Source organism: Gobius niger (genome assembly GCF_951799975.1).
Source record: "Gobius niger genome assembly, chromosome: 3".
NCBI classification, from domain to species: Eukaryota; Metazoa; Chordata; class Actinopteri; order Gobiiformes; family Gobiidae; genus Gobius; species Gobius niger.
In genome coordinates, this window is record NC_136854.1 from 25,785,965 (window position 1) to 25,811,091 (window position 25,127).

At 40.8% G+C, this 25,127-nt stretch overlaps 1 protein-coding gene across 1 annotated transcript in view; it reads right to left on the bottom strand.

Annotated features, from left to right (window-relative positions):
• The window catches only part of LOC306961238 (dolichyl-diphosphooligosaccharide--protein glycosyltransferase subunit TUSC3-like), a 51,253-nt gene extending 32,631 nt beyond the window's left edge, over window positions 1-18,622 (bottom strand). The window contains exon 1 of the mRNA XM_079553904.1: window positions 18,493-18,622. Coding sequence (XP_079410030.1) covers window positions 18,493-18,597 — 105 coding nt within the window. The 5' untranslated portion in view covers window positions 18,598-18,622. The remainder of the gene's footprint in view (window positions 1-18,492) is intronic.
• Between the last annotated feature and the right edge of the window lie 6,505 nt (window positions 18,623-25,127).

Below are 25,127 nucleotides of genomic sequence, written 5' to 3' on the forward strand. Positions count from 1 at the left end.
TCGATAAAATCGATTAACTCGATTAGTAAAATGCTTCGAACATTATTTTCCCGCTTCGATTATTCGCTTTATTAATATTTCTCATTAAAACCGCATGAAACGGGGCCGCCTACGCGCCCGGAACCGTAAGTGGCGCTTGTTTCCGCACGGCCGCTTTTGAAGAGCACAGCTCTATGGTTGTAAACACCAGAGCGGAGCTCGCTGTGCGAAACCTCGTAGCCGGGCAGAGCCAGGATACAGTAGATACAGTAGGACCTTTACATCCTACTGTATCTACTTCTCCGTTGCTGCAAAGTTTTTTGCGCTAAATATCTTTACGCTGTAGCTACGATTTAAATTAAGATAAATAAATCCACAGATCTCAATAGAGGGACCACCTGTCCCTCTTTTGACTGTCCTGCAGAGCCATGTCGTTCTCTGTTCCTCCATGCTTAACATGTTCCACTTTTTATTGAAGCCTAACTCATGATTTTTTTGATGATCATTATTTTTTACATCCAATTGCTTTGTAATATATCTGTTGCTCAGTGTTATATAAGTTGCAATAATAAAAAGGTGTTTTTAGTGGGATTAAAATGCCTGATCTATAAAAAAATAATAATAATAATTTCTCTGTCCTTCAAAGTTCTGCCAAATTGTCCCACTGGTCTGTTTAAACTATTTGAGGTGGTCACATTATTTTAAAAGCAGAATAAAACTCCAGCACAGTCACACTGTCTCATCCGTACTTTAAAGTTTTGCAAATTGACACGTTGATCCCTGCTATAGCAATACTATGACAAAAATAATTAAAATGTTTCTCCTCTTTTAGGAAACCCCTCTGGTTGAGATCCCGGCAAAGAAATCAGTCACCTGAGCTTCAGCAAAACATTTCAAGATTCTGTCTCCAATCAGGACCTACTTCACCTGAATAAGAATAAAAGTACTCATTAAAAAGACACTCTGAAGCTGCTCTCTCTCCTCATCATGGACATAAGGACAGGTGTCTCTTTATGGGAGTGAAATGTTGCTGCTTTTGGGACAAACTGATAAGAAATTAAGAATAAATAAATGCTATTTCTAGCAGAAAAATAGTTGCGATAGTTGCAGCCCTAGTTCAGATACCAGTATCTTTAACCAAGTACCATTAACGCACTGGTACTCAAATCACTTTAAAGGTAGCCGTAGAGTCAATAGGAAAATACAGCTATAGCGATAATAAGTTCTGACACGCTGGGAATGAGGTCACTTACTGCATCCTTAATATGCCGCAACTTTCTATGCAAAGCTTTCCAAAAGAAGTCTCCAAAAGAACTCAGTACTTTAGTATTTGTACAGTGGTGGGTTGTTTAGCCTGAGCGCAGTGTCTGACCTTTTGGCTTAGCAGGGCTCAACTTAATCAACACGAGCAACGTCCTGTAGGTGTTACTTCCCTCCGAACAACACACTTTCCCTATCGTGAACTGCAGAGTCAGGCTTCTTGTCTGTAAATTATGGCTTGGCTTATTGTAATTCACAGCTATTTTTGCGTCACATTAGTCAGTGTGGGTTACGGAGAGTCACATTTGGAGACGGGATGTATATTTAGCAGCCTATTCATATTCAACAAACAAACCTACAGCCAACAAAGACATGCAATTGTTTGTGCTACGTTTATATTGTATACAAAAAAGTGAGGCCATCCAGCCCCTTAAAGCTCTACAATGCGTCAAACATCTGCGTTTCCTTTGTGCCAGTTTGGTGCCAATCAACAACAACCACCATTTTTATCGATAACAACATGGTGACCACAGAAAAACACTGTGTTGATACAGACTTACAAACACAAATCAGTGCAAACTTTCCACTGCATTTATCAGCTGGATTGTCAGGGAATCTAAAGCTGCATTGAAGTTGTTCTGATCAGAAACATCACGGACACCTTTTCTCAAGTAAATGTGTTGTTCCTATATCCACCATCGGTGACACAGTGACTCATGTAGTGATTAGTACCTCACTAAAGGTCAGGCGAGTCCAGTCAGAAAAGAGCAGCTCAGTCAGACTGATTAAAGCTGTCCCTGGGCTCAAACTGTCGCACAAATGGCCATCAAGTCCATGACTGCTTTTCACTTTGAATGACTCAGAACATTCTCCATTATGTGTGTCAAAACAGCAGAAAATGACTCATACAGTTTCTGAAAACTTGCTCAAGATTAGTTGAAGTAAAGTAGCTAACGTATTAAACTTATATTAAACATTAAAATAAACAAATGGGATTTGGGATTGGGAAAAAAAAAACATCCACACACTCATGAAAGGCAGTAATTGTTCAGTCCATAATCCTGGTCTTCGGTCTAAACACAGTGCCGTGTCTGTGAATGAGACCTGTTGTGGCCAAACGGCTGCATGCACTGCCTCCAATTCCCCCATTGTGAACAAGGGATTACCGGGAATAGGTTTCATATAACTGGGTTCAAAGCCCAGCTAACACATACAACACACACTCTGCACCCACTCCGTCTTTGAAGGCACTCACGTCCTCCAGAGTTTAAGAAAGAGTGAAAAAGTCATGTCAAACAATATCTACTAATAAAACACAGCTTGAGAGTGCAGAGGAAATCAACAGGCTAAGCTAACTCAAGTTTTAGCTAACACTAGGAGACCAAAAAGGATCAAGGATAGTGTGTATTGTGCAGGTTTCCTTGAATCAGGCGTAAATGCACTATTGAAATAAACCGTGATGCGCCGAGGGCACACTATTAGATTAATCTGAAAAACCCATGAAAACAGCATTGACAAACTACAGTCAGCTTTATTGATACAATATAGCAATTCCAAATTCTGACTTTTGAACACATTTATAGCCTCCCTACAAATTTAATTATTAATCAAACTGTATTTTGAGCACAAAGCATTCATCAAATATCACCAATAATATGTGGAAGAAAAAAATTGGTTAGGGAGAGCCTAACGTTGGGACTTGTGTCGTTTACACCAATAACCAAAACCAAAAGGTTACCTCAGGACACATTCATCAGAAAAATCTCAGAGAACATAAAATGACTTTGTGATATAAATTATGTCAATTTAATGCCATGTAAACACAATGACTGTCTTTAACTTTGACTGTTGCCGTGGGCGACACTATTGTTCCCCTATCTCCTGTCTAATGGATCAAATCAGACTTTTATATCGCTGCTTCCAAATTTGTCAGCCCTTAATCTGGGTTTCCAGCAAAGAAGTGACATGTCACAGTGGGAGATTTGTCAGCTTATCTATAACAACAGTTTCAAATATGCATTTGAAACGCTATTGTCCTCATATCTTTCTGTCTCTAACCCACAAGCGATTTCATTTGACTTTTTACAATAGTCTTGTTAGAGTCAAGGGCTGTTGATGCATTTTCAGACATTCTGCTTATGTGCCCCACGCTACAGGGCACACTGGCCGACAGTGTAAACTCAAACACATCTTGTACTTTCCCCAGGTTCCTCAGGTTATCTGTTTTAAAGTTTAGAATGAAAAGTATTCAAGTTATGAAACGGAACAGACAATACAAAAAGCTATTGTCACAAAAGACGCCTTATTTAGCCACATATCCTCAAATAGAACCAACATTACAGGTTTTTCCCAGAGCTCAAAACAACACACAGACTGTGTGTGTGTAGTGACCCCCACACTGTGCGTGTGTGTCACTAAACACACGCAGTCACAACAGGCAAAAGTTTTCACAACACACTGCAGTGAAACAGCTGACATTATGTCTTTTAACAACTCACTTTCCCTTTAATTGCCCAAAGCCACGAAGATAGCAGGACATTAATAAGTCATTTATGTCCTGCTATCCTTATAATCCTTTGGTGTTAGCAAGTTTCTCAGTGTTTTGAGACACTGAGTGTGAATGATTGAAAACTAATTTAAAGTCAGGAAACGCTTTGCACCGGCCCACCTATCCTTTGATACCAGATGTCCCTGTTCACTTTATTTCTAGATTTTTTTTTATTCTTCTTTGATGAATTTGATAAAAGCCACTACAGTCAGGAATACTTAATGACATGGCCCAAACAAAACTTACAGTATACAGAATCATCCACATACAGGGACCCCCAAAAATATAATACCTTTTTAAGACCTCCTTTAAAAACTTTAATGCCTCACAACATCTTCGAGCGGCTTCAACAAAGGTTTGAAAGTCTTTCGTAGTAGTTTCACAGATAGGGGGTGAGCAACTTTCATTTTTCTACTTTAATACTTTTGAGACCCAGCGTATAACATGAATTAAGACCACAGATTTTTGATGACACAGTACCTAAGCAAGAGGTCGACCGATATATATCGGGCCAATCTTTGGGCACTTTACAATATCGGGCGATATCTCCGGAACCGAAAGTGACAGACTTTCCGAGTCAGAGTATTAATATGAGCCCTTCCACAACGTCTGAGGCCTCAGTGGAGAGAAACGTTGCAGTGAAAATCGGTTACATGTTTGTACATCTTGGATTGCATTCATATATTTTTATGTTGCAGACTTTTGCTTATAATTTCGGAACCGTAAGAGATAGAGACGGACCGTTTTTGTTTTTGTATGTGCAGATGTTTTGAAAACAAGTTCCCTCTGAAGTATCTACTAAACATAAATATATCAGCCCTTCGCCCCAATAAAGTGGCCCCTGCTGCCACAGTTCAACACTGACACATTTTACATCTTACACAAGAATATAAGACATTTGGAAAAATCTGCCAAAATTATCGCTCATGCATATCGGCATTGACCAATAAAAATCCCCCAAAATTGTCATCAACCTTAGAAAAAATCGGTCGACCTCTAATCAAAGCACTTGGAGATAGGGACGAGTGAAACAATTCCCAGGTTTTGTTCATCTGCAAATGTTGATGCTAAAAAAAGCTTCCGATTTAAACAATTAACATTGATATACTGTTTATGTGACTCAGAATAGGAGGCGTATATAATACTTCCATAAAGCCATTCCTTGTATAGCTGAATCTCATCATTTTCAATGGCGTTCAATAATTCCACTGTGCCTATTCCAGTTCTTCTGCTTGACCTCTGCACAATCTTGCCTCCACAGTTTATTTCTCTTTTCCCTGTCCAAGCAAGACTCAGCTCTCTGGGGAAGAGTGCAGGCCTCCAATTGGGTTTATGGGGCATCAGTGGCGTTTGATTTTGTTATAAAGGCATACCAATAAAAATGGGGGTGGACATACACAGGGTTACCCTTCTGTAAAAAAAAAAAAAATAGTAAACTATAGGGGGCCACAGGGAGTGGTAAAAGAGCATATGGTCACTCTCTGTGCAATAAAGTCGGTGAATGGAAGAGCTGGGTGGAGAAAAAATTGAGAGAGGAAATTGGAACATTTTATGAAGCGTGACTATAAAATAAAAGTAAGATTATGAGAATGAAGAAAAAGATTCAGATGATGTATTTTTCTGTCAGCACCAATGGGCTAATATGACAGACAGTGACACTTTCAGACTTGACTCACTGAACAGCCGTGAGCTAAAGACGCTCCACAGCCATGACCAGATGATCTTCATCAGGCTTTATATAATCAAAGTCCACCTGACATGTGCCATACGTCATGTGTTTAAAATGATGCCACTGACCGCTGTTATCTCTGGAACATCTCAATAGCAACTGGTGAACCTCAAAACAGGTACTGACACTACTGTGCTTTCCTATGGTCTTCAGGAGTTCACAGTTCCAGTACAATGGGATCAATGTAAACAATATGTGTGACCTTGATCTGCCAGCACAAGTGAGGCAACTTCTGTTGTAATAATGGGCTGTACAAAAACAAATTGATTTGATGCGATATGTCGCTAATACATTTTTTTTCAAAAAGTCAATGGTGGAGCTATATAAATAGAGGAATAATATTGGACTTTTAGTGTAAGTGGGTAAGAATATTTTGTTACTGGTGCTCTGTCCGTGTACCTGTGAGAAAGAGAAACAGCTTAAACTAACAAGCCACGGTTCTATACTGAGATATGTTCTTACCTGAGCTTAGACGAGTTGATGTGTAACTGTCTGGTCTTTACACGTGCGCGCAGTCACGTAAAAAAGCCGAAGATGATGTTAGCATTTAGCCTCGCCTCCTCTCCTCTATGGGGCCAAACGGGGGTCATCTTCGGCTTTTTTACGTGACTGCGCGCACGGGTAAAGACCAGGCAGGTACACATCGACTCCTCTAAGCTCAGTGGCCTATTCCTTTTAAGGAACAGGCCACCGTTTTTCCATACTGAGATATGTTCTTACCTTAGCTTTGACGAGTTCTTTAGGACCTGCCTGGTCTTCCCCCGTGCCTTCCATCACGTAAACACAGCACAGACGGCATTAGCATTTAGCCTCTCCTCCTCTCTTCTATAGCTCCAAAACAGGTCAAGATAGAAGCTACCAAGTAGTTTGGCATCCGCACAGTGAAGTGAAGATTACTGCGCAGTAAAGTGAAGATTACTGCGCGGATTTCGAACTACTCCTGGTATTATTACGCCTTACAATATAGTTCCCCCTTTTATCCACTTAGAAAATCCACATTGTTTAATTTTGTGTAATTATACTTTGTAGTGTAACACTTCACGTAACCATATTTAAATAGGGAAAACGTGGAAGAGCTTGGTAGCTTCTATCTTGACCTGTTTTGGAGCTATAGTGGAGAGCAGGAGAGGCTAAATGCTAACGCTGTCTGCGCTGTGTTTACGTGATAGAAGGCACGGGGGAAGACCAGACAGGTCCTAAAGAACTTGTCAAAGCTAAGGTAAGAACATATCTCAGTGTGTAAAAACGGTGGCCTATTCCTTTAAGGCTCCATTTTGCTGTCACAGGCTCCAGTCAACCACTGCACCTGAGAGGATAACATCATTTTTTTCGTTTAACTATTGCAGATTATTATGGCAATGGCAGCATTGTAAGTCTGCATGCAGAGAGAGCAATGTTGATACAAGTGAATGAGTTCCGCTACCTCATGCACACATATCATTCATTACAACACTAATGGTGAGAAAACATGCTTGAGTAATTATCCGCACAAACACTGTGTTTATGGCCATTTACACAGGGCTGGATGTATTAAATTAAGCCTTTTAGGTGCAGGAAGTGCCGCATTTGCATTTGACAGACAGAAACAAGAGGTTCAAAGGCATCTTCCATCCGATCATCACGCAACAAATTAAGAGGAAAATATGTGTTTCATTAACTTCAAGGACTTCATTCAAAGATGTCAAAGACCACGTTTACGAAAGTGTTTTAGTAATTAAGACAGTGATTAGCCTTTGCACACACCGGCACAAAGAGGCGCGTGGCTGCAGGAGACTGATACAAAATTACAGGAACGTGGGCACCAGCCACACAAATGATGACGGATTGACAACCTTGAGGATTAGTAGGAAATATAATTGAAGTTTTGTTAAGTAAAAGCTCCTGTTTTGTCTCGATGTTAAATAGAAACAAATGGAAGTTAAATTCAAACCGCTGGCTGCGTCCCAAACTCTTTGTGTAGCTCTTCTACAAATCACAATCTGCACAGTCCAATTGCTCGCATGAAATACCTTATTTGAAAAGTTTTAACGTTTCTGACAGAAATATTGAGTAAGAGGTCATGTCAAAATGACTCAGTGAAGCATTGAATTACCTTTGAGAATGAGTTACGCTGTTTCCTGTTTTTCTGTCACACACCCACCTTGAGGGTACAATGTGCCTAATATCACTGTTTTGATCATTTCACCTGTGGTCATTATGATGATCAGAAGAGCAGTTTGTGGGCTACAGGTTGACCTCTTCCGTCCATCCATTCTGTGTAATAATAACCCTCATGCCTAACATATTTTGTGTGCGGGGTGGGAAATCTATTTGTCCACAGGAAGCTGAGAGGTGATCAAAGGGCAGTGCGGTGTTGGTGGATTTCATCAGGAAGAACCACAAGACCCTGAACTGGGCAGAGTGTATTCACAGAAAGGTCATGATGCTGCAGGTCCACTCTCGCATGTGAGCAATCTGTAACCTTTACTTCACGACCTGCTGCTCTCAACCGCTCTGATTTGAATACCCCTACGTGTCCCCCATTTGGAAGCCAACACAGTTACATTTATAATTATTAAGAAAAGAGATTGTCAGTGCGCCACATACTAGAAACAGAGGTGTAATTGGACAAAATATGCAGCCTCATTATATGCTTGTGGGAGCCAACACTACTGTACAAGTCTAATGTGGCCCTAATTTGCAGCTAATTAGCCCTATGAGCCATTCACAGAATCACATGGTAATTCACATCTGTTGCCATACATTCATAATGGAAACTGAACAAAAGCACAGTATGTTTCGAACCCACTATTTTCGATCCTGCAGGTAAAGCTTGGTTCATCTAAATATGTTGAACAATGGTAAAAAAAGGTTAGAAACCCATGGTATAGAGTGGCTAATGACTGGCTAATGACTAAAACTACATTCACTACATCGTGTACTTAGGACAAAAACTGCATTGGGTCACACATAGCAAACAACGGTTTATTTGGTCAGAACAGCCTGTAATTAAACACACAGGGGACTCGTGCATGTAAAGGTCACGTTGGGCAAATTTCCCGCCATTGTTCCCCACTCGCACTCTCAAACGCACTCTCATTCATCCTGGCCTATTGGTTTTAGTGGTAGGGGTCTAGAGGAAACCAGAGTACCTGGAGAAAACCTACGTAGACACGCGGAGAACATGCAAACTCTACACAGAGAAGCCCCATCCGGCCTGGGGGGATGGAACCCGGGACCTTCTAGCTGTGAAGCACAAATGCTAACCGCTGTGCAACCCACCAAGAGATAAATTCCATGACTTTTAAGTCCAAATCTGAACGTGGTCACTAATAAAGCTCTCGCAAATGATGGTAGTGACAAGGTGTGTTTTGAAGACGAGCTGCCATATGTCCAGTTAACCCCCAAGGCTACAATCCGGTGTGTCCGGCTTGTTTATTAACTTGCACTGTCTCAACCAAATAAACCAATAAATAAAAAATAAATGATTTAGTGTAAGGACTCCAGTGCACAGTGGTTGATCATAAGCTCCAGAAACCAGCATCTCTCCTTACAAAATAGTATCCTTTTGTGACTTTTCTTACTGCCAAAAAAATCATCTGAGCTAATAAGGGCACCTTCAGCAAAACATGACACTATGATCTTAGCTCATTTGATTAACTTGAGTAAAAGCGAATGACACACACAGAAATGGCTTTTTACATTTCTACACTAAAGACTCTCTACCACCAGCTACGCAAACCAACAAGACTCGGATGAAACAGTGAGGAAAGGGGTGCCTTTTAGATAGAAAAACATGGACTTAAGAAACTTAAAGAACTGTGAATAACTCCTAATGAGGACTCTTCCATATGTTAAATAACATACCAGTTTTTTTTAAGTTAGGGGTTATGGGCAAGGCTCGGGAGTGTCAGAGTGTCAATCCAAGGGTGTGGGGTTTTGTGGGATCTGTTTCTACCCTAGTCTAGTTTCTCTTTTACAGTTACATTCAGTTGACCTCTAACCTTCAATAGCGTTTCCAGGTACACGCAGTGCTAAGAAGTGAGCTCTGAACAGCAGTTAAAAGTCAGTATTACCGTGACACTCAACAACACAGTCAGTTTGATTTCAGGCTAAGGGTCCATTTTATGTCCATATGCGCTGTTTTTATTTTAGGTCAAACGAGGGAAGTGGAACTGCCTCAGCACTCTTCCTCTCGTGACAAGTGCTTTCAATAAACCCATGATATGACAGCAGCCTCTTCACGACTGAGGACTCACCGAAGAAAAAAGCAAGTTCCCAGGCCTCATCGCTTACAGCCTTTCTGCCACTGAAGCTAAAACCATAAAATGAGAAAAGCCCATTGAATGCTGAAACTCTAAAGTGATCCTAAAACATCTAAAGTGCCTGCTTCAAGGGCTTGCACATTTGTGAATATGGAGAATGGAGGAGTTGCGCTGTTCATAGGGACAGGTCCTGTGAGGCCCAAGAGCCACCGGTCCAGTTATTGGAAACCCCCCTTTCTTCCAACCCATTTCAACAAAACGTTTCGGGTCTGAATCTGTCCCTTTTCTTGTGTCAATCCAAATTTTGGCCCAGTATAGAATTGTACTTTGCAGATTGATTGTGGAACTTATATTGGTGACGAGAACGAAGCAGAAAGTCTCAGAAAAAGGTAGTTATTCAGTGAAATGTCCTACAGAAAGTCTTTGAACTAGAGCGAAAGGGTATGATGGGGCGGTGACATGGGAGTGGAATGACGAGTGAGAGATGGAGGTCTTTTTGCCACTCAGAAAATTAGTTATAGAAATGTGGGCCGGGGACTTAGTGGAGGGGGGAAAATGACTTACGAACACAGGCTATTTATCACCGGGAAAGCAGGCCTGACATTGCCGCATCAATAATTCAGATGACTACAGCTAATGAGCGAGATCCAAACAAATCACCCCTGAATTCACTTCGGAGAACATTGAAACATCTTACTACGCAAACCACGCCGCCCTTTATGGCTACTTTTAGCTGCAGTTTAAGGAAGGAGGTGCTTTATATCAATCCGTAATCGAGCCCCGGAAATGTACTAAGCACATAAGAGAAGGGGGGGCCGGCGTGGGTCATTAGAGGCACCGCTGTGGGATGAAGGCAAGATGAAAAACAAAAATAAAGCCAGCACAAGACACAGAACAAAATCAAATACACGTGGAAAAGGATAAAAGAAAAGATATGTCCTGATGCGTGACTGGGTAAGACAGAGCTGCAGACAAATCGAATCGCACTGCAGCAGGTAACGCCACTGACACCTCTTGATTGATTAGTCGCTCCCAGACGTTTTGCTGTGATCCTGTTTTTATTTTCAGAACATATGAGCCCCAAAATGTGACGAATGGAACGCAGGTTGGAGTTGAAAAAAATGGTTTGCTCCATATGTATTAAATGTATTATTCGGGCTTATTTGTCTACAAATCTTCTCTGAAAGTCTTTTTTTCCCCTCTGCCATTGGTATAAAAACAGTTGCGGACTATTCAAGAAACTATGGGGCTATTTAGGTGATGAGAATGTTGCATAAGTGGCATACACCAACAGATGGGAGCAACATCCGGGAACTTTTGCTGAGCAACGCTCCCTTTTGGGGGAATCGAGAGTTAAAAATTGCGTTGGTGTGTATGTGGAAACATGATCATTTCTGAGGATAAAATATTCCAAACCAGAGATCAGAACCTCAGGAAAATGGCCGTTCTTGATTACAGACACATCAACTCAGTGTCAGAAAACGTTGGAAGATTTTTTATTTTTTGTGGAAACAGTTTATCGATAGTTGGCATCTGTCAGGGCCATGTCAGGGCTCATTACTGAGGAAACAGCTCCTCATTGTGGCCGTGAATTATGCAGTTTGCAACGTCTTTAATCGGTAAATATTCAAACTCAAACATGTTCCGCGTTAGGAATAATTAATGATTCTCTCGGTTTTAAAACCGAGGTGGCCATACCGCCTTTGCTCTGCCCAATCCCGTCAGACCTTGGAAGCTAAGCAGGGAAGGGCCTGGTCGGTACTTGGATGGGAGACCATTTAGTAACACCAGGAAGTCTAGCGAATGTAGCAGACTGGTTGCCTCGCTTCTGTCAGTCTACCCCAGGGCAGCTGTGGCTACAGTTGTAGCTTACCACCACTGAGTATGGAGTGAACGAATAGTGCAATGTAAAGCGTCTTTGAGTGTCCAGAAAAGCGCTATATAAAACCAATTATTATTATTATTATTAAAACGCACATTAACGTTAGCATTAACAGCTAGCAGGTTAGCTGCTGTATGAACCATGTACCATATGCTCTCATAAGCTACAAAACTACATCGCTGTGTATGATTTTAATTTAATGATAATATAAAAGGGACAGACTATAAGCTGCAGTTGCATTATAAAGCATCCAGCGAAAAAGTTACACAAGCAAATGTCACTGACAAGTCACGATAACAGTGGGTTTAGCTATTAAAGTTTAGCAGCTCATTAAAAACGTTAACCGTCTTCTCTGTGAATTATCTGAAGAAACAGGTCACTTTCATGGCTTCCTCTTAACATTCAATAAATAAATACAAATACAACGTTTTTCATGTGTAAATTAGAACTTCTCAGACGAGCCTTTCGTCATTCATTCCTATGTACGGAGCTTCTGCTTGCTCCCGAAAAGGGGTGTTAACCTTTTGGCCCCACTGATGTGACGTAGATGTTGCTCCCATCTATAGACAGCAAGAAGGCGGCTTCCTGATTGAAAATGAAGAATTATAAATATGTCCAGCCATTAGTCTACTGGTTAAAGTGCATCTGACACATTAGACAGATTTCTTGGTAAAACATAGGTAACACAATAATATTTAAGATTTTGCTAAAGGCAATCCATATTAAACTGTTGCCTTGCCACCCATGTTAAGTCAATGGGAAATGATTGCTGCTCCACAGAATAAAATGATAATTAGTATACAACAGATCTTATCCATCTACATAAGTCATGTTTTCAAACACATGAAAACCTGTCTGTGCACTTTAAGGCGCTGCACATAGAACACTGTTCTGTCCTGAACACTGTGGGTTCAAGTCCCACCTGATGCTGTGACTACAGGTCAAAAATCCTTAACAAAAAAACAAAAAGAAGAAAAATACAAAATGCGACATATAAAAAAGATTCCGCTGTGTAAGGACGGCACATAATCGTCACCTAACTAACCTTTTCAGTTAGTTTTATGAGGGGCCTTCATCATCCTAATCGTACCTGTCGAAGTATAATTAAATGGGAGCAAAGCCAGTGAAAACGTCCAAATGTTGAATCACACTTTATTTTCTGTTGAGACAGAATAATGCTTACACAGTGTTTAGCTCCTCATAAGGGCTTCATAAGGCTCTAAAGTTGCAAGTGGCCAGCCGTATCCTGAAGGACCAACCTGCTTATTGCGCCCGGGTGTACACGAGGCCATTCTCTTATTATTCCAATCCACTTATTTGACTGGTCCCGGGTCCCAGGGTGGGGTACAGCCACACAGTTTGCAATCTATATTTCGCCAAAGATATACTACTCTCTGGATGCTTGATATAATTCTCAGACGCGCTGGCCTGGACTTTTCTGGCCGCTCCCCTGACTCCATAAGCCGGGAACAGGAAGTGCTTACACGAGTCGTTTCTTTGTGCTGCAGTCAGCCTTAAGATAGAAACACAACACAGGCTACATATAATATCCAGCAGTGCACAAATGATGCACGAGTGGAACTTGGACGAATATTAGTGTGCACTCTAATCTGCCAATTAGCTCACATGACTTAAACATGAAACAACAGGAGTTTTCTTTATTTAAATGCAACATTACCATTTCATTTGGTCAAATAGCTCTTATGATCTGACCCACTGACCAGACAAGTCTCCAAGGATAGTATCTGCAATAGACATTTTTGTCACACATTTTCAACACTTGATCTCAAATAACATAGTTGCATTTAATGACTGAAAAAGAACATCAGTTGACTTTCACAGTTTAGAGGGAAGTCCTATGATACAAGATTTCTCCCTTTTATTGTTTGGAGTGCGGGTGTGAATTGTTAGGCTCTGCAATTCCTCGGATGCGCAATTATGCAGCCTGTCCATTTCCGCTCCTTTAAAATTCTCTTTATATCTCTGCATCAGCTGCCTCCATGCATTTAATCTGATTAACTCAGAGAAAGTCTGCACATACAACATATTCTATAGGTTAAAAATAACATTTCCTTAAAACTGCCAGTATCAGCGTTTTGGCTCATATCATTTTCTATTCTTACAATACAGCACATCTTTGCAAAGACCTGTACTCTGCTGATGTGAGATTTCAGTGTGACATCAGCCCAGCTGCCTCTGCCCTGTGGTACACCAAGCACAAGGAGAGAATATGAGGATTATTAGCAATGCCTGCGACTGCCGTAAAGCAGAACTAAGCAACTCATGCCCCTAGAGGCCATAAGCGCCACTGCAGGTGTCGTAGCATGCTACGGTTTTTAACTCATTAATTGAGAGTAAATACTACACTGACAGAAAAGACAAAGGGAGAGAGGGATATCGTACATCCAACTACACAATGGAGATCATTTTTTTTCACTCAAACTTGGCTGTAAATACTGTTTAAGTGGCGCTAGCCCATAGTTAGCTTTGCCCGTTAGCTTCTTCTTCTTGTTTCCATTAGTGTGTGCTGGTGGCTCCGACCTGGTGCAGGCAAAGTTGCAATTGTGGTTTTCTGGCCAGAGACACCAGGGGGAGATGAAAGACCCCCAATCATACCATTAACACTTGTATTACCCCCAGAGGGATGACGAAAAGGATTTATTAAGGTATACAAGTTACTTACTACTGCCTTAATAGAGCCCCTCTAAATATTCTTCAACAAGTGTCCCCCTCTATTGCTTTTCTTGTATCATTGATTTATGTTTAAGTGCATGGGGCGGCGTCATAGGCACTAATCTGGGGGTTGTGTACTGTAGAGCTGGGCGATGTGGCCAAAAAAACAGAATAAAATAAAATGACTTTACTTTGATCGGTCAACTTCTATTCAGTTACACTTTTAATAACGAAAAAATAACCTTAGAAAGACCTTTGAAATAAACTGTTGCTCAAAAAAAAGAAAAAAAAAAAAAAGAAAAGTGATTCCCATTCAGTGTCATAACACATAAAGGTCTTCTACTGTACTCCTCCATACTCCAAATTTGTTAATTGCAGTAAATAGGTTACTGGTTGAATTGTAACAGTTCAATAATAAAACAGAAGTGCTTTTCAAATGCTAATTAAACCTTTGGGAGTGTCGGCCTGAAGAAAGCTGCGTTAGACCACTTATATTTCATATCTTCCAAGCACCTGCTGGAAAAGTTAAAAATGGCTAAGTTGACAGCACAGATTTTAAGAGTCGAGCCGAGACAGCGGTAAATGGTCACTTGATATTTAAATACTGCAGTGCCATGGGGACGAGGCGCTAAAGGTTTGAGCCGAAAAGCTATTGTGGCAAAGAAGAGAAGGTATGAAGGGCGCAAATGGAGAGCAGAAGTCGTGGACTGAATACAAAGTGCCGCTTCATCATTTTGTCCAATGCCACCTAAATAACATCTTCTTCCAACTTCCCTGTGTGGCCCTGGGCTAGAGACTTGGAAAAGTACATTTCTCACATTAAAACTCTCAATACGCCTCCCGTGGCTCATTCAAACGGCGCCTCTATATGGATGGGGGAGTGTGTGTGTGTGTGTTCCTCCAGACCGATGCTGAATCAGTCTGCGGCTATATTACCAAGAGCTATCTCCTTTTCCCAGACACTTAAGCCACTGGAACTAACAATGCGCATGTCAAAGTTGTGTCGGAGTTTAGGGTCAGAGGAGGACTTAAGGATTTTGGAGATACGCCCAAAACCAAAATAAGAAAATTGAGGAAGACATTATTTAGCAGAGGTGATCTGTATTTAGGCTGCAAATTCTAGAATCCTGCTGAAAACAAAACAATCAAACTAAAAGGCATTATTACACATGTGACTAAGCCAACCCAACTTCGAGGTTTAATATCTCGGATGATGTTGACAATCTAAGTTACGCCCGGCTCACATTAACTACAGTCCGGGTTCGGTCCTGATCACTCACTCACAGTGAGTCCGGTTGACACTGTGGCCAGCTCCGCCAGACGCTGCTCCAGGCACAGAAACGGCACTCGCGAGAACAGAAGTGCGCGCGGGTTGCCCGCTTGGTGCGAGTTTATGTGATGATTAGCCCCGTATATACGTAGTTTTTGTAAACAAAAGCTGCATTTTCCGACTCTCCCCAGTGAAGTGGATGCTTTGCAACACACTACTGCCCCCGTGTCACTGGTAATGGAGAAATGTTTACATTTACGACCTTACGCGCGTTTACAGGTGGTAAACGAGACCAAATAAGTAGCGAGCAGACCGATTTTATTTTGAAATACACCGGATCTTCTTTCCTCACGAGACCTGACTTCCTGCTTGGCTCGTGTTTTTCTGTCAGCTTGATCCGCTGGGGCTCCGGCGTCTGGCAAAAATAGACTTCTTGCGGATTCTTTCCGTTGACGCCGGATGGCCTCGGCAACCGGACCCGGACTTCGCGGGACAGTGTGAGTGTGCAACATTGGTTTTAATGACTTTCTAAGTTCGCGGATGCCGTACCGGACCTTAAACGGATTTAATGTGAGCCGGGGGTTAGTCTGTGTGCCTTCAGTCTGAAATAAGAAACTAAAATATTAGTTCACTTGTCTTTGACTCCACTTATCTATTCAATCATGACACACAACAGTTCAGAAAAAAAAGTATTGTGAGATGAAAACAAAGGATTTCATCATAATCACTTGCTCGAGATTATCTCTGACAAAAGATATACCGGGGGGGATAAAATGGGGGCCCAAGGGCCTAACTTGGCCCTTCAAGGGGTTTGTTGTGGCACATGGAGTGCTGAGGAATGTAATGTAATATAATACCCTGGCTAGACTATCAATAGTTGACAACGTGACACAGAGATGAACCCAGCCTTTCTTAGCAAATAAAAAATCAATGTTAAAATAATCATGGTTCATTTGGGCATAATCTTTTTACATGCAAATATTCGTTGTTCATCCCCTGGCCCGCAAACATCGAGCCATGTGATATACAGTACACTATATATCATTTGATATACGGTACACTCCAGATATCATCTGATACTAAAACTAATAGGGCTTTGTCACGATCCGATACATATCACGATACCCATGGGCTGATCCGATACGTACAGCGATGCAGTAAGTAATTATAACAAGTTATATGTTTATAAACCAAATGACATGAAAAAAGTGGTTGACGTGTCGTGTAGAGCAGGGTACCGTTACATTTTTTCCAATATGGTCGGTACTTTAACGGTACTTGGTTTACAATACCGATACCTGAATACTTTTTTTTGACACTTGCTAAAATATTTGTCATCTAGAACCAGAAAGCAAACAATAATGCTAATTTATTCCATTCTTTTAAATTTGTACCATTTATTTGAGGTGAAACAACAAAGTAAGTCCCTGGACTAACAGCATGAAAACTTGGTCTCTAAAGATATATAGTACCAAAACTTTTGTTTTTATACCATACAGCAGGGGTAGGCAAGTTTGCTTGGTGGAGGGCCAATTTTCTTCATTGTCAAAAGACCAAGGACCATACTGTCCAATTGTAGGCTGCAGTAAAACGTCACTTTCCACAAATGCCAGTGTTGTACATATAGGCTACTGTATACATGGCCTAAATGGGTGTTCCGCTAATTAAAATTTTAAAAGATAGTATTGACAATTGACAGTATTTTTTACATTTCTAGAGTTCTTTAACAGGCATTTGATCTCTGATTTCTGTAATAATATCCCTCAAAACCATCTTGAGGGCCAGAGGTTCTATGATAAAGGGCCAATTCTGGCCCCTGGGCCTGACATTGCTGACCCCTGCCATAGAGGTGTGTTAAACGGTACACAGCCATTTTGACGTGTGGCTTTAAAGCAGGGGTGTCAAACTCAAATACACAGTGGGCCAAAATGTAAAACTTGAACAAAGTCGCGGGCCACCATTGAACAAATGAACCTTTTAATATGGACCTAAAACAAGATTTGCTTTAACATTGAATATGGAACAAGCAACACTTATTACTATACAATATATAACTTAAAAGTCCAGATATGCAAAATCTGAAAAAAAAAAGTATAATACCGGTGGGCCAGCTCGAGTAGTCATTTGGTATAGCCTCGTGGGCCAAATATAATTACATTGCGGGCCAAATTTGGCCAGAGTTTGACACCTATGCTTTAAAGGAACATTCTGACAATTTTCGCAATTTGGCAACAGTATTGTTTTTCATCTTTGATGATTAATGCATTTCAGAAAAAAAAAAGATTTGACCCAAAGTGGACCAAAATAATGTAAAAATACTCCAGAAAAGGAGTAGAAATTCTTTGCACCTCCTATAACATATTAAGATTTTGAACATACCGCAGGGATCAACAAAATACTAGCCTATAAAAGGAAAACAAGACTTAGACTAACTATATGCGACAACTGTAAACGCGCGGAGTGAGCTTTCATGTGATCATGCAATTTTAACATTCATTGAACTGATAAAAAATAGGCTAATCATTTTCAAAATAAATCTGCAGACAACTGACTTGAAACATTCAATGCACTTCATGCTGTTTACATTTCAAGCACCAACCTTTACGTTCATGTAGCATCTTTGTTAGCCAGGTATTATCAGGTTTCACGGGATGGCTGGCCCAGGCTGCACTAGTGAGGTCTGACACGACACAAGGAACCTTTAGCCGCCTAAATACAAGCCACTGTGTGATTATGTTTTACAAATGCCTGTTTAATTTCACGAGCTGCATTTGGTGAACTACACGGGCTTCCGGATTCAAGCATCCAGTCTGTCAGACTGACAGTGGCTACACGCACATAGAGTCTTCAGCCACACATCAAGACACACCAAGCCCTCATATCGGGAAATGACTACAGAGCTCTTACCTCCTTCTTTTTCTGTCCTCCTCCGGGCGGGAGACAGAGCAAAATAAGCACGAAAACTCCTAAAACCGCTGGGTTTGCGAGCCACTTGTACCACACAGACGCCATGACGGAAGGATGCTCACTGCTGTACACGGCCACGAAAGGGATTGGATTAGAGGCGAGGCCAATCAGTGAAGAGACTCCTAAGAGCAGAGGATCATGGGTATTGTAGTTTATCTGGGAAAGTGTCTTTCAAATCTATTATAGAAAACGCTATCTCAATGGCCGCCGCCTGGGCGCCGCCATGTTTATTTCCCATACCGACTTTGAAGCTAAGCAGGGAAGTGCCTGGTTAGAACTGGGATGGGAGACCGTTCCTCCGAAGCTAAGCAGGGAAGGGCCTGGTTAGGACTGGGATGGGAGACCGTTTGGGAACACCAGGAAGCCTGGCGACAGTACTGAGTGTGTGCGTGGACATCCGCGGCCGGCCCCCACGTGACAGTCCCACCGGCCGCGGGCATTTGCCACGGGTCCATATGGACCGCGGTGCTGCTGTCCGAGGACAACCCGCTGTCACACACACGCGAGTGCACGCGATCTGACTGCCGTGCGTGTGCGCGCATCCTAACATAAAACTTATTATCTTTATGAAACTATTCTGCATAAGCATTCTGACATTTGATTTGATGTATTTTTGATTGAAAACAGCATGTTTTAGTTGAATTAAGCCACAAGTCAAAGTACAGTATCCAAACTAACATAATCAAACCAGATTTTAATCGTTTTGTGCCTTAAATGTCACATTTATAAAAAGCACCTTTCTACCACTCACCCATTCACACACATACACTAAAGCAGTGGTTCTCAACCTTTTGGAGCCATAGTTAAAGGTGTTTGTGACCTCGTGATCTCATCCAATAAGCTTTGTCAGCGACACAAATGCTCTGACTCTTGGCAAAAAGCATATAAAACTTCAGAGGGAGAGGATTAACATGTACCACCCAAAGATAGTAGACAACCACCCATCTTTGGTCCAAATTTTAGAACAAACGAGTAGGCTAGTTGTACCCCTCCTCAAGGCTGCGGTGTGTCTTGGCCAGATTGCCATTGTAAATGAGAAGCACTTCTCAATAGGTCCCATCTGGTTAAATGAATGTCTAACTAATAAACAAATGACATGCCTGCTGCAAAGAGCAAGATCATTAGTGAGAAGCTTCGAAGCTTCATGAATAAGATTCTAAATGTCCAATACTTAACCACAGAGTACAGATGACAGCTCAAGAACCTTTGTCTACGATGGAGAACTGCCGTGACCTTAAACAACCCTAAAATTGTCAACATAGCTGTTAATGAACAAAAGAAAGCAAACTCTAGGGATGAAAGGGAAACATTTACACAAATGTGTGCTGTCGGTTATAAATGGTCAAAGTTCAGGCCTCTAGCTTAATGCATCATTTTCCCAATAATAAACCTGTGCAGTACAGGTTACATGTGCATCAGTGTTTCGGTGGGAGAGTAATCCTGCTGCCAGACCTGCTCACAAATAAAACAACAAACAGACACCGGCATTTCCATTACCTCAGTGGCGGAGGTAATTAAAACTGATTCTATTTGAATACATTAAAGCTGAATCACACCTAATAAGACAAGCACACTAATGAACAAAAGTTAGCTGTAGAGAAATGATATCTATGTATGAATAATGATTTATTTGGTATCCAGGTCTCTATTTTTCAGAAGATACAGTATGCACATGGGAAGAATAAAACGCATAGCCATATAAAAACTAATGTACCATGAAACAATCAGGACATGTTGCAGCCATGTAAAACTATACATAGCATTCATTTAGTGCAAACAACCCATTTACTTTTAGTTCCACAGTACTGACACGCAGGACTGGCTCCAGAACTATCTGACTGAGGCAAATAAATATGGGATATAATCAGCTCACCAGACTACATAAAGTAATAGTAACAGTGTTATGACCCATGGGACAGAACAAAGGGGAGACCACACAAAAGGTGTAAAAAAATAGTGTCTTATTATACAAACATAGAGATTAAGGGTTAACAAATATATTACACAAAGTAGATATTAATTTGGAATGTGCAGGGTTCACCTGGTCTTGGCAGGACTACTGGGGAGAGGAGAGAGGAAAAGAATTGTGCAGCCCTCAAAAAGAAGGTGGCCCAGGTGCTCAGGATGGCCAGGGTCTTAGGAAAGGGAGAAATAAGACAAACTGTCAAAAATCTGATAATGACTGTATGATATCATAATAAATCTGTCTAAGTTAACAGCTGTGAGCACCATCCAAAATATTATTTCAACCATTAGCACAGCCTAAGGGTTCAAATATTACTTCACAAACAGCTACTGTGTCATAATTGGTCCTCGACTCCTTGGAGAAGCAAATCAATGTTCACGAAACACAGCCACCTTCACAGAAAATTCCCTCCCTGAACTGTACTTGCACTTGAAAGCAGCAAAGGCACTTTTTAATTCTTAATCATGATTGTGTATGTAATTAATATCATGATTGTATATGTAACGAATATCATGATTGTATATGTAACGAATATCATGATTGTGTATGTAACGATTATCATGATTGTATATGTAACGAATATCATGATTGTATATGTAACGAATATCATGATTGTATATGTAACGAATATCATGATTGTGTATGTAACTAATATCATGATTGTATATGTAACGAATATCATGATTGTATATGTAACGAATATCATGATTGTATATGTAACGAATATCATGATTGTGTATGTAACTAATATCATGATTGTATATGTAACGAATATCATGATTGTATATGTAACGAATATCATGATTGTATATGTAACGAATATCATGATTGTGTATGTAACGAATATCATGATTGTATATGTAACGAATATCATGATTGTATATGTAACGAATATCATGATTGTATATGTAACGAATATCATGATTGTATATGTAACGAATATCATGATTGGATATGTAACGAATATCATGATTGTATATGTAACGAATATCTTGATTGTATATGTAACGAATATCATGATTGTGTATGTAACGAATATCATGATTGTGTATGTAACGAATATCATGATTGTATATGTAACGAATATCATGATTGTATATGTAACGAATATCTTGATTGTATATGTAACGAATATCACACTGCCATTTGCCTCTCACTGCTTTTGTTAACTAAGTGAGAAGCTGCAAACTTCACACAGAAAGGTCCGATTCAACCCAGGACTCTCTAGCTGTTAAGCCTGAGCGTTAACTGCTGCACCCTGCAGAAAGTGTTTGGACGAGCTTTAATGCGCGTTTAATTATAATAATTGATGAATGAAACCATATTTTATCCTTAAAAATGTATCTCCATGTACTCTCTAAAAATGACCTGGCTCCACAGCTAAAACTGATAATTTGATGCTGTGCTCTATCTTTCACCACAGACACAGCAATCTATGTCCAGCGTGTAAACTCTGCTCCCTTGGCAATGTAAAAATAAATTGTCTATATTATGACTTCAGATGATTAACCTGGCTAACGCCATGCTGCTGTGTGCGCTCGAATCATTTCGAACTGCACAACAGCCTAGGGACCATGGCCGAAATTTTGCGTGGATTTGGGACAGAACGAGGAGGGACGGCAAGATGTTTATTTACGGATTAAAAATAAAAAAAGTGTATTTACGGATCAAACATGATAGCAGCAGACGCAACGCTATTTTTCGATCAAGCTTTAGGCCGTCTTCTAAATAGTTTAGCTCGAAAGTTTACAGCGGGTACGTCATACGTCATCAGATACGATGATACGATTGGCTGTGGCTACGTGCAGACGCATGATAGACGTTCGTAGCGCCCCGTAAACCACACCTCTCCTACGAGAAAATGAATTGGTGGTCCCCAAACTAAATATCACTTGTGATTTTAGTCTGGCGTTAGCCAGGCTATCAGATGACTGTAATTTTTTCCAACAATAATTATACATGTTGCAGGGTTACATTTTTGAGACTGTGTTGCATTATCCCCATGAGGAAACTGGTCGTGTTTTAGTAAATACAGACACCCAAATCAACGTTGGACTATCATGAACACATGGTGCAATTTAGAGCATTTGTTCCCCCTTCTCGCTCTGAGCATATTGCATAAATTCTGCATCTGCACAGCTCTATTTTGAATTGTTTGCAAAGTGAACCACAGACGTTAATGTCCCTTTGTGCATTCACATAATAAACTATACTAAATGGGCGTCCTTGCTCGAGTAGATGCAGAAACTGACTGACTTGAATCTAAATTTGGCAGGCCTTGTAAGAAGTAGTTGAAGCTTTGGAGAAGGGAATTCAAATGTAATCTGGGCACCTTATGCCTCACCTGGCTGAACATGTATAACCTGGGAGAGCATCCAATTCCACCCCATCCTTCCTCGAGCTTGTTTACATTTCCTGTGGTGCAACTCTCGCTGCTTGGTTCTAAAACATTTTTAACATGCACATTAAATGTGAAATTTTCGTGTGTATGTAAAAAGAGAATTGTGAGACATGCAAATCAGTGTTTCGCAACCAGGCAGATTTAAAAACAAGTTGAAACAGAAGAGTAGCTGAATATATTTTTTTTTAAATGAAAGCAATTGAAATTATATTTTTCAATGAAATGCATGGATTTTACAGTCTTCCCACCTTGTTTTGAACAGAACACATTGTATTTTTTACAAAAAAGAAAAAAATCTTCAGTGGCACTTTCAAAATAATTGGCATCAAGCATTTCGTTCCTTCTCTGTATGTGCGTGTATATATATTGGGGCTGTCAAAGTTGAAGCCTTAACTCGCGATTAATAAAAAAAAAACATAAATATATGTGTAATAAATATATATTTTGTTTGTTTGTTTGTTTGTATACTTTATTGTCCCCGTAGGGAAATTTGTCCTCTGCATTTAACCCATCCTTCCATACCGCTGGGGCAAGCTGTAAGGAGCAGTGGTCGACGGGACCCATCTCCATGATGTGGAGCCAGGCTGATGGTCAGAATCACCTGGCTGGAGGATTCACCTATTGCACATGTTTTTAGTGGTAGGGGAAACCTGAATACCCGGAGGAAACCTACGCAGACACAGGGAGAACATGCAAACTCTACACAGAAAGGCCCCGTCCTGGTGGGAATCGAACCCGGGACCTTCTAGCTGAGCACACGCATTACATGAAAGACAAAACTCTTGTATTAACAAACATATTACACGCCAGGGGTCTCAAACCTTTTCACATGATGAGCGACAGAGAGCTACTTATGCATCAAGAGCCTTCTGTTATTGTGCTTTTTCCACTAAAGTAACTTTAATTTTGTCCTTATCTACTTGATGTACCTAAATGTTTGCGGATTCTGTTCAAAATATTCAGCACACAAAGAAAATCAAACAATGTTGAAAGTCTTTGAGGAGCGATAGGGCTGGAGAGCGTATACTGGCTTTTCCCATTAAATTACGAAACTGTGAATATTACATACATAGATACATACACAATGTCATTGACAAAATTAATTCACACTATTTTTAAAATGTCAGTCTGAGTGCAGTTACCGCTGGGCCTTTAAATTCACCTGCACAGTGTATCTTACTCATGACATCTTCCTTTATCAGCAGCAATCCTGTTCTCTGTGCTATACCTTTTCCTCTCTTGTAGGCTCTGCCTCTGCACTGCTCACTGGCACTGCTTGGCGGCTCACTGGAGGTGTGTGACATGTAATAAAGAGCCCTGGTGGTCGGCAGGCGGCGACACCTCATTATGCAGGGGACCATCCGACAATTTGCACCACAAGGACGATGGACTGACTGACTGGCTTCTGGAGATGTTTCACAAGAGAAAGTTTGCCCAACTCAATTAAAACTAATGGTTTGTAAATGTGAAACAAACACTGTATTGCTATTGCATGTGCAATTGGACGTTGCAGCCTTCACAAAAAATCTGTGCGTTAAGGGCAAGGCAGGTAATTATGTATACAGCACATGCCATATGAAGACAACTCAATGTGCCCCACAACACCAGTTTGGAGTTTGCAAATTAAAAAAAAGGATAAAGACTTGAATTTTTGGAGACATATCCTGTGGTCTGATGAAAAAGAGAAAAGAAAAAGAATTGGACCATAATGACCATTGTCACGTTTGGAGGAAAAAGAGGGAATCTTGGAATCCTGAGAACACCATCCCAACTGTGAAATACGGGGGTGGCAGCATCATGCTGTGGGGTTGTTTTGCTGCGGGATGGACTGGTGCACTTCACAAAATAGATGACATCATGAACTAAGAACACTATGTGGAAATATTGGAGCAACATCTCAAGACATCCGCCAGGAAGACACCAAACACACACACTTATAATGAAAATACAATGAAAAATAATCAATTGAAACAATTACCTACAAAAAATATACTCCTATGTATCTCTTTAATTCATCTTAAGGGCAGACCACAATTGTTCATTTATCTATCTGATTACACACACACCACCGCCACCGCCACCGGCAGCAGCAGCAGCAGCAGCACCACCACTAACGCACACACCTTCCCCTCCCCGTGCTCGCACCGGTGCGTCAGTCAGGGGATAATGTACAGCATAAACCTTCCTTCCCTCCGCCTCGTCTCAACT